General features: G+C 39.6%; 1 protein-coding gene across 1 annotated transcript; it reads right to left on the reverse strand.

Annotated features, from left to right (window-relative positions):
• Positions 1-394: 394 nt before the first annotated feature.
• Positions 395-10,675, reverse strand: LOC113508660. Its single transcript, XM_026891741.1, has 5 exons — positions 10,646-10,675; positions 10,012-10,029; positions 4,940-5,051; positions 4,212-4,310; positions 395-3,554 (listed from the first exon to the last, which is right to left on the reverse strand). The coding sequence occupies exons 1-5, from the start codon at positions 10,673-10,675 to the stop codon at positions 733-735; spliced, it is 3,081 nt and encodes a 1,026-aa protein (XP_026747542.1). The 3' UTR covers positions 395-732.
• Positions 10,676-11,221: the final 546 nt, after the last annotated feature.

The raw sequence follows: 11,221 nt of genomic DNA on the forward strand, positions 1-11,221 counted from the left end.
TAAATAATTAAATATTTGTACTAGCTTAGAATATTTGACGTTTACAGCAATGTTGCCATACTATATAATTAGGATTTTAGCCAGTTGCATGAATGAAACTGAACAAAATCCGATGCTTATTACTAATAACATTTATTAAGATTAAATTAATTAAATATATTTTACAATGAATAATACAGATTGACGCAATGTTAAAACCGTTGTTAGATATTTGTAAAAATACAAATCTTTTTACAAAACTGTTTTAAATATTTTCAAATTGTAATTCATTTTAAGAAACTCCAGATTTTTACAAGTACCTGAGTAGTATTTCATTAAAAATCACTAAGTTTAAATTAACAATTTCATGAAATACTGAAATATTTTACTTTTAATAAATTATAAGTCACTATAAATAAATTAGAAACTCGAATAAATATTGTTAATTCAATATTTATATGAATTTCTTACTAAAAACTAAATAAAATCGTACTTAATGGCAGAACGAGCATTTGTCATCGACTTTACAATCAATCGATTTCACAAATTTAAATCGACCGATTCCGCTTCCTTATCAATATTATTTTAACACATTGATTTTAAATTCATCGGTTAAAGTCACAAAAAAGTGAGGTTATTTTATCATCAATTAAAGTTAAAAATAACTTTATATCAACTAACCACCAGACCAAAATTAACTTTTAACGCACAGTTAAACATACAAACGCTCGTGAACAGACTAGATTACAACAATTACGATTTTTTACTATAAGTATCTTCACTTATACTGGTAGCAACGGATATTTCCGTAACCGGTTCATTTTTTTCACCGAAATATATTGCAACATCGCTATCTATAGAGTTGTCCTTCGGTGGAGCAACTACAACCTCATTTTTCACCGACCCTTCACCTTTAAGGTCACAATTGCTGACCTCTTTGACCTCAGTCTTCTTCGATCCTTGCGTTTCTTGATCTTTCGTGTGATCTATCGGTTCGTAACCAGCGGGGAGGACTAAACCGTCGTTGAAAGAGTCTAGATTTGACGCGAAGTTTTGATAGTTGACGTTCGGTAGCTGTTGTGTTAATATTTGTTGGTTCAAAGACTGTTGGTTCAGAGATTGTTGGTTGAAAGATTGTTGGTTCAATTGTTGTTGGTTTGAATTCTGTTGGAAATAATTCTGTTGTTGTTGCTGTTGATTCTGTCCAGTCTTTTTCGGATCTTCGATCGCTTGTAAAATACTTTGAAGTAAGCCTTCAGATAAAAGCTGTTCGTGAGACACTGATTTTCCATTTTGATTATTTGACGGTTGAATTTGAACCGAATATGATCCTACTTTGGTAGTCGAAGATTCGGCAACTTTTTGAGATGTCGACGCGATTTTTTGCTGAAGTTGTTTCGCTTCCTCATTCAAATCCCTGATCCTTTCGGATGTTTTCTGAATCTGATCGCTAACGAATTGTAATCTCTCATCTCTAGCCTTATCTTTTAACGATTTTCCTTTCTGTATTTCTCCTTTTTCCCTTTTAATGTTATTGTGGATTGTCGAGTGCGACGCTATTAGGTCTTTCGTGAAAGAATCAGGGATCGTTATTTTATTTGAAGATTTGTTTAAAGCCGTACCCAAACTTGATAGGCTATTAGCGTAGCTAGCCGCTAAGTCAGCGGGAATTTTCTCTCCATTTTTAGCTGCTCTCAATATCGCTTCATGATACGGGCAATGTTTCAAAATGGCCGCTGCGTCTAAACTTGACAGGTTAGCTAAGACAGTCCCGTCTAAAGTTGAAGTCACAGAATTGGTATTAGATCCAGACGTCACGTGGTCTCCAACGCCGACTGTCAAGAGCGGGACAGAGTATGAGTCGATGGGAGACCCGTATAAGTTGGACGGTTGTTGGAAAGAGATGGGGCTACCAGAGTGGGGTAAACTGTAGAGGTTTGTCGGTTCGATGGATAAAGATACACTGTTCTGTCCGGCGTTGCCCGTAAACGAATTTATATCTTTAACTTCTCTTATAGGTGGTGGTAAGTACGAAGGCTCGTTGTGATGAACATGGTCAATACCATGGGCGTCTTTATGGTGTGTTGTGTGCGCTATATGGTCAAACAGACCTTCTGGCACTGATTCCCTGAATTTGATAGGTTGCCTTGGACTGTTGCCCCCAGAATGACCCCCACCGGAGTGATACCCGTACGGTAGGGGTAAGTTGTGACTGTGGCGTGGGGGGACCCCATATTGACCACCTAGTGGGACCCCATAGACTCCCGATGGCGCGATTAAACCTTTAGCTCCTTGCTGTCTTAGGGAGGGTGGGTAGGGACCATTGGATAGTGACTCTAACGGAGGTGCTCCGTAAGTATCAAATGGCTTTTCAACATGAGAGCTACCAGATAAACCGCTAGCATGGTTGTCCGTATAATGGGCCTCGAAAACAGTTTTAGATTGATCAATATGGTTAGAATCTCCACCTACAATAGCGTTCAGATCAATATTAGCTAAAGCATCATGATGCACGTTGGCGTAACCAGAGGAAATCTGTCCAGAAAACTGGTTGCCAGATGAAATTTGATGGTTGTCAGACGAAAATTGATGGTTGCCGGTCGAAATCTGATGGGATTCGGAAGTGAACTGGTGGTTGCCGGTCGGGAAGTGGTTGCTACCAGATGAGAACTGGTTGTTCGAGAACTGGTGGTGGGTTTCCACAGCTGGTAATGGCTGGTCTAAGTTAATTTGGTCCAGGTTTATTTGAATGTCTTGCACGTTAATAGGAGGTCCATATTGGTCGCTACTTTGATGGATTGGTTTTGACACACCTGGGATTGGTTTCCAGCCGTCGTAGAGTACGTGGGGTGGTGTTGGTGGGGCTGGTATTCCCGGGTGGGGTGGCTGTGGGTTTGGGTCTGGTTGTGGAGGACCATAATGGCCTACACTCCCGATGTTTTGTAAGACGAGTTGGTCGTTTGGTCCGATTGGGCCTAAGTCGTGGCCGGGGGGCCCGTAGCTATCACTAGGGATGGGGAAGTTTGGTTTTAAATCCCCAGGTAGAGAAACTAGAGGTGTACCGTAAATTGGAGCTGGTAAGTTCAAACCTAAATCGATGTTATTGTCTACAGGAGGCAAAGGAATTTGAGGTAATTCCGGTAGTGACAGCGGGCTATTTCCTAACGGGGTCCCGTAGGTTATCTTTGGGGGTCCGTAGACTGGTTTCGGGGGTCCATAAACGGGTTTAGGATGACCAAACCCTGGCTTGTTTAAGGTAATCTTTGGCGGCTTGAAGGGGACTCCATACGTTGGTTTCGGCAGACTTTGCTTCGGCGGTCCATAGATCTTCTTTGGAGGCCCGTAGGTGGGTTTCGGGGGCCCGTATACCGGTTTCGGAGGTCCGTATACTGGTTTCGGAGGTCCGTAGACGGGTTTCGGTCTGGATGGCGGCGGTGGGGGGCCGTGGTAGGTCTGGCTGGGGTTGGGGAAAGTTACGGGAGCTGGGGGCCCGTAGGCACCGGGAGGAGGGTTCAGTAGAGGGAGGTCTGGGACTCCGTAGACCGGCGCAGGCGCAGAATGCTGGAGATCTGAAACTGTTGATACAAGGAGAGTTAATTGTTAAGTATTTGAAATAAAGTGAGGAAGAAGAGAAAGAAAGCTTCCTCTTTGATGGCGGTTAGAAAAACAGGGTAGTTCACGCGATGGGATAGTAAAATACAAATAATGCAAAGAAAAAATTTAAGCCACAGATAGGAATTGAACGTGCGACTCCTGACCATACGCGCCAGGCGTTTCACCAACTAAGTTATTGAGCGAATTGCAGCACTTCTTCATTTTTAATTTCATGATAAGCCTGTGGGGCTCAGCTAAGCTGCAACTATACAAGTGGATCGACCACAGGTTTAGCTACGCTTGATACGGTCGGTCATGATGGGTGACCATCTATGTCATTACGAGTTCCTCCGGGTTTCGGAAGGCACGCTAAATTGTGGGTCCCAGCTGTTATTCATACATCTTTGACAGTCGTCAGTAGCTTGAAAGTCTGACAGCCAGTCTAACCAAGGGGTATTGTGTTGCCCAGGTAACTGAGTTGAGGAGGTCAGATAGGCAGTCGCTCCTTGTGAAACACTGGTACTTAGCTGCATCGGTTTAGACTGGAAGCCGACCCCAACACAGTTGGGGAAAGGCTAGAATGATGATGACGAGAAGGAAAAGTCGATATATTTATCTGATAATCTTGAAAAACTCACTAGTATTAGATAGATCCCTCGGGGGTCCGTATGCATCGGGCGGGAGGGGTTCGCCGTACGAATTGGAGAGACCAGCTTCTCGTTTCTGAGCTGTGCCCCCTGGAAACAGACGAAATAAATGCCTTTAATAAATAGTCAGGAATGTCCTAAAGACCGGTGAACTATAGATTGTTAATTGGTCGACGGTTTGAAAGAAGTAGCGTTCATCATTGCCAAATGACTTGGAGGATGAATTGAGTGATAAAAGTAAATTGTTTCGGATATCAGGTGTCAATGTCAATAGGTTTTCTTTGGTCTTATGCCCAAACTATGTACCCTCAAACACCTCACTTCCGCTTCGGATTGATTAGATGTTTCCATAATGGCTGTTTATGAAATACACGCTAAAAAGCTCAACTCTTGATTTTAAAAATGCTAAAGCTTTCTAACATTTTTTTAGATTGACTTTTTTGCTTTCGAATGAAAGTACTCGTAAAGACAATAAGAAGAATCTTGCGGAGTTATGGCCAGAATACCGAGGGATGCCGCGTTCATTCAACACCTTTCAGATGGTATGTCTAGTAGACGATAACAATTTATGAAAAGCATTTTTATAAATCTGAAATGAAAAATATGAATATGCCTTAATTCGCTATTAAGGTCATACTGAAAATTAGAATAATCATTCCAAAAAAACCCCTGTATATGAACGACCGTCCACCATCATCACCAGAACAGCTCCAACATACCTGAATGAGTAGCCTCCGCCACCAGATCCTGGTCGCTGTCCTTGTTCACCAGCCCCGGAGGCGTCTCCTCGGCCACCACCGATGACACCAGCGCCACCAGCAGGAGACACACCTGGACAAAGAGTTGGTATATATAGGCATTTTATATTGTCACATAATCGGCGTGATTATTCTAGCCTTTCTCAAACAATGTTGGGGTCGGCTTCCAGTCTAACCGGATTCATCTAAGTACCAGTGTTTTACAAGGAGCGACTGCCTATCTGACCTCCTCAACCCAGTTACAGACAACACGTACCCCTTAGTACACACATCCCGTTGTCAGTGTGTTTGGCGTGGGAAGCTTAACCACGCGTTAAAAAAACAGTGCTAATCCTCCTAACTCCATACCAAATTTCATGAAAGTTTAGGCGAGAAGATGTAACAAACATACACACAGATAAACACAGATACTTTCGCTTTTGTCATATCATAAAAGTATATAGAACATTAAATAGTAAATAAGAACACCATTTACAATTGCGTGCACATAAATAACCGAAGATCGTGATCTGTGAAAAAGTAAAACTTATAATACCAGCTAATGTTAGCAATATTATTATGGTTATTTTAAACGACTCCCGCAATAAGGGATTTAATCCTTGTCTCGCGAAGGGTTTCACAAACATACAAGTCACATGCACAAAGACACCCAGACTCAGAACAACCGATCGTGGTTCACGCTTGTCATACGTGGGGATCGAACCCGCGACACCTTTGACGACCTCCTTGGTCGAGTAGCGTACGCATCGGTTTCAAGGTGTCGCTAGCTCTGAGGTCCCGGGTTCGATCCCCGGTTGGGTCAATGTAAAAATTCACATTTCTTCATTGTCTCGGCCTGGGTGTTTGTGGTACCTTCGTTGTATCTGAATTCCATAACACAAGTGCATTAGCAACTTACTTTGGGTTCAGAACAATGTACGTGATGTTGTCCGCATTTCATTTCATTTCATTTCATCGCGCTCAGTGGGTTTGGCGTGGTGACCTCAACCACTCGGCTATCCGTGTTGCTGTTGGCGGATAGCCGAGTACGCCAGTAAAATCGTAACACAGAGCATCACAATGTGAAGAACGGAATCTCTGTTCCAAGATAGATTATTTGTCAAAGAAAACTGTTCAGTCCTTCAGACAGATTTCCAAAAGATATTGGATACGTATTTTTTTTATTTTATCTCGTAAATATATTATTAACTTGAAAAAATCTCAAGTCTCACTGTTTTGCAATGACATACTTCGTTCAAATTATATTAAAATCGGTCTAGGCTTTTTTTATAGTTGTAAATTGCATTGTCATAGGGTTTTGAAGTACCCTGAAAATTTCAGCCTGCTAGCTTAGCGGGAAGTGCTTCAAAACACGAGGTCAAACCGAGGTCGTGGGTTCGATGCCCACCTAGGACAAATGTTTGTGTGATGAGCACGATCATTTGTCCTGTGTCTGGATGTAATTTATCTATATAACGTATGTATTTAGAGATATATGAGTATGTTTATCAGTTGTCTAGTACTCATAATACAAGCTTTTCTTAGTTTGATACTAGATGGCGTTGTGTGAAAGTTGTGAAATATTATATTATTCTATAACCACAGCAATATTATGAGTTAGAAGGTAGTAGATCAATCATTATAATATTGAAGTAGGAAAATGAACTTTAATCCATTGGTTTAAGGGCGATTTTAATGTTTGTATTGTTGAAAGCGAAATGCCGTTTACAATTTTGTAATTATTTACTATTACGTTTTGTTTGTTTGTGGTTTAAGTTTTATAATGATTTTGTGGCTAATGTTACTGTACAAATTGTTTTTTATATAATAGTTTTATATGCTCGTGGCTAAGCTATAACCGCCATATGTGATTCGATCACAGGTTAAGCTATGACGTGGTTGGTCCGTAGATGGGTGACCATCTTTGTCGTAACGAGTTCCTCCGTGTTTCGGAAGGCACTTTAAATTGTGGGTCCCGGCTGTTATACCTACATCTTTGAAAGTCGTTACAGGTAGTCAGAAGCTTGAAAAGTCTGACAGCCAGTCTAACCAAGGAGTATCGTGTTGCCCAGGTAACTGGGTTGAGGAGGTCAGATAGACAGTCGCTCCTTGTAAAAACACTGGTACTTAGCTGAATCCGGTTAGACTGGAAGCCGACCCCAACATAGTTGGGAAAAGGCTAGTATGATAATGATAATAGTTGTATATGCGTTGATATTTAGCTAGCTTTTGCCCGCGACTTTGTATGTGCGGTTATGAAGACATAAGTTACGAATTATTTTTACTGTTTTGCTCCTAATTATTATAGCGTGATGATATAAATATATTCTCTAGCCATCGTCAATAAATGAGCTGCCAAATATATTTTTTTCAAATCTTTCTTATAGTTTCAGAGTTTAGCGTGTACATAACAAAAAAACAAACTATTCCGCTTTTAAAAAATATACACCATGATTTTTTAGTCGTCTTACAAAAGCAGCCCAGTTCATGTATCCGAAGTAAATACCCCTAGGCGCGATTATTATTTTTTTATTATCAACTAGTATAATAAGTACGAAGAAAAAATAAACAAAAGAAATCTGAAATATACCCCGCACCCCTCGCCATTGTTACAAGGCTCGGACCGCGCTCGCAACAGAGCTGTGTTTCTAAAAAACTACGAATTGCATCATAATATTGAATAAAAATTGCATTTTAAATTTATTCAAATCTCATAAATACCTATTTTTTTTATCATGAACGTGTTCTAGTCATTGGATACATGAACTGGGCTGCTTTTGTAAGACGGCTAAACAATCACGGTGTATATTATTAACCTAGATAGATGAATAAAGAATCTGATACGCAATCAATATTTATTTGGGGAGGGCTAGAGATGCTTGTTTTTATAACTTAAGGCCGATTTTGCAATCGTCAGATAACTTTTATCTGTCGAATATGTTTGACGCTTTGACAGATTTTGTATAGAATAATAATATATCAAACGGCCATATTTGACGACCTCCGTGGTCGAGTGGCGTACGCCACCGGTTTCAATGTGTCGCTAGCTCTGAGGTCCCGGGTTCGATCCCCGGTCGGGTCAATGTAAAAATTCACATTTCTACATTGTCTCGGGTCTGGGTGTTTGTGGTACCTTCGTTGTATCTGACTTCCATAACACAATGCTTTAGCAACTTACTTTGGGTTCAGAACAATGTATGTGATGTTGTCCGCATTTATTTATTTATTCGTCAGATAAAACTTAACTGATGATTGAAAAATCGGCGCTTTGTATAGTAACTAAGTGAGACGAATTAATATTTATGAATGAGTCTTCAAAAGGATGTATCAGGATCTCGTGCCTATTTCTCCAGTCCTGTGCAGCCTCATCCAGACTCGACCCGAGACCTTTACTATATCATCTCTCCATCTTGCTCCCGGACGACCGACACTTCTTATGCCTTGTCTTGGCCACCATTCTGTCAGCGCCTTAGTCCACCTGCCGTCACTTCGTCTGGCCAAGTGGCCAGGTCTGTGGCCCAGGTCCACTTCAACCTCATTATTGTGTCTCCGACGTCTCGAACTTTGGTTCGTTTTCGGATATCCACATTACGGACTCGGTCTTGGACAAAATCAACTACTAATTAATTAGCTTCTTAATTAAAAATAAAAACTAGCTAATCAAGCTTCGGATCAACTTCCGTCATACAATTTCCTAGTTATCTACTTCACATAGACAAGAAAAAGATACTTTTAATAAGAGTTTATTGGACGATCTATTGTTTCATAATCATAGACAATGCTAAAGATAAAAACTGGAGCTCAAAGAGATGGGAAGTAATTTGTTTATCGATTCGTTAGGGATGTGAAAATCGGATGTCGATAAATTTTATTTATTATTTATGTTTTACTACCGCACTAACGTTTAATCCTTGTGTTTCGGGGTTTCACAAATATTCAGGTTTCATGCATTAAGACACTCAATCATTCGGACCTAATACTTTTTTATATGTTAAAAGAGGTCTAAATAAGTTTCTGATTGAAAAAGCACTGAACGGATCGGATAGTTTTATCCCAATTTTATGATCCCATGTGATCATTTTCGATATTATAGCGGGAGGGCCCGCAGGCAACAGCTAGTTATTTATAATAATAGGAACTAAGATTCAAATACTATATCCGTTTAAGCCAGTACTTGGTTCCTGTAAATATAAGTATCTTTGTTCATATTAGCTCTTACACATAAAATATTTATACATCCGTGTCGATATCGATATAAAATCTATCGACAATGTCCCCGCACTATCCATAAACCAGTTTAACAAGAAAGAGAGTGTGTCAATAGCTTCTAGAAGGTTCCGTGGGACGTAGGAAATAGCATGCATAGCTCACTAAACGACGGATGTATGACAAACTAAGGTTTGCTATACCTGAGGTCGTGGGTTCGATTCCCACCCAGGACAAATGTTTGTGAGATGAGCACGATCATTTGTTCTGTATCTGGATGTAATTTATCTATATTATGTATGTATTTAGAAATATTTTAGTATGTTTATCAGTTGTCTAGTACTCGTAATACAAGCTTTGCTTAGTTTGAAACTAGATGGCGTTGTGTGAAAGTTGTGTAATATTATTATTAAATTCTCTGAAATTACTAAGTACAAACTTCATTTTCAAGATCAATTAAAAATTCTGCTCCGTGTTTCAAAAGGCACGTTCAACTGTGGGTCCCTGCTGTTGTTAACACATCTTGGACAGTCGTTACTTGTAAAACACTGGTACTTAGCTGTCTCCGGTTAGACTGGCAGTCAACCTCAACTTATTTGGGGAAACGGCAGGATGATAATGTTATAAAACATTTGCTTGGTTATAACTTTGTCCAACAAGTCCAAGGTCTCAAGTTCGATCCCAGAGGGATCCGTTTTGTAACGTATTTCATTACTGCTCTCCCCCTGATGACCATAGCGTGATGGCATTTATCCTTCCTTTGCAATATATGGGATATCTACCGCTCTCAAACAGCCTAACAAACACTTCTGCTTTATAATATTAACTAATATTAAGTATAGTCTTACCACTCTCCGCCGAAATATCTGCAACAAGAATAACAAATTAGTTAATAATACTTATACAAAGTAAATCTATAATTAACACTAATTAAGTTATTATTTTAGACATCCTATTTTTATTTCTATGCTAAGAAACTCCTTCTTTTCCTCTGAAACCCGACCGTTTTAGAGTTCTGATTTGGTTGGTTGGTCGGGGTGGCATCATAAAGTATTCTATAGGGCGTGAATGAAGTCAGTGACGTGTTGTAGGTGTAGGTTTATGTGCCAAATCAATAATTGATTGCCGATATCGTAACGTACCGTTTGCAAATTTGAACTACCCACCTATAAAATGAGTAGGAAACGGGATCTAGGAAAACGGGCTTGGTGATGCTTTTTGTCTAAAAACGCACTTTAAATTAAACCACGACTACAAACAAATACAAAACTATATTTTTCTCGACGTAGTTGCGTAGCAGAGCAGTACGGCGAAGTTGTTTATTTATAATGTAAACAGCCTTTTTGTTAGTTACCTTGAAATAATATATAATTCGAATGAAGATCAACGCTTTTTATCACATTTTAACTGACCTCTATTTGTCAAATAAATTATTCTGTGAGAATGAAGGTTAAGCGAGTTTGTTTGTTAGTAGGTAAGTACTATCCGTGTATATTGATCGTGATAGTACATGCCTTTATGGCACTGTAATACCCATCTATACCTATATATACAAGAAATATGACCTCAAAATGGAAGATGACGAAGGACTGGGTGTTGTGTCGCAACTTGGGGGACTATATTCAGCACGAGACCGCGATAGGCTGAGGTGATTGATGAAATATAATAGCGAAATTTAAAAAAGTTAGGCATCTTTTATTTTGATTTTGTCACGACACACTAGATTTAGCTGGGCTGCAGGAAGGGGTAGGTTAGTATCCTTTGGATGCCAACTTAAAAACTTAATGTTAATTCTATTCATCAACCTAATCTATTAAGTATCACTCATTTTATCATTTTTGTTGACTTATGGCATCCATTGCCTTTCTACCGAAGACAGACCTACGACTTACATCCTGTACCACAGATATTTAAGATAGCACGCCATCCATAATATTATTTTACTAGTACAGTATATCTATGGTAGCGGTAAGTGAGAAATGAAAATATCACTTGTTACCGAAGCTGAGAAGGCGCAAAAAATAGGTGATTTTGACTTTAGCTGCAGTTGAATATATT

Source organism: Trichoplusia ni, chromosome 3 (assembly GCF_003590095.1).
Source record: "Trichoplusia ni isolate ovarian cell line Hi5 chromosome 3, tn1, whole genome shotgun sequence".
NCBI lineage: Eukaryota > Metazoa > Arthropoda > Insecta > Lepidoptera > Noctuidae > Trichoplusia > Trichoplusia ni.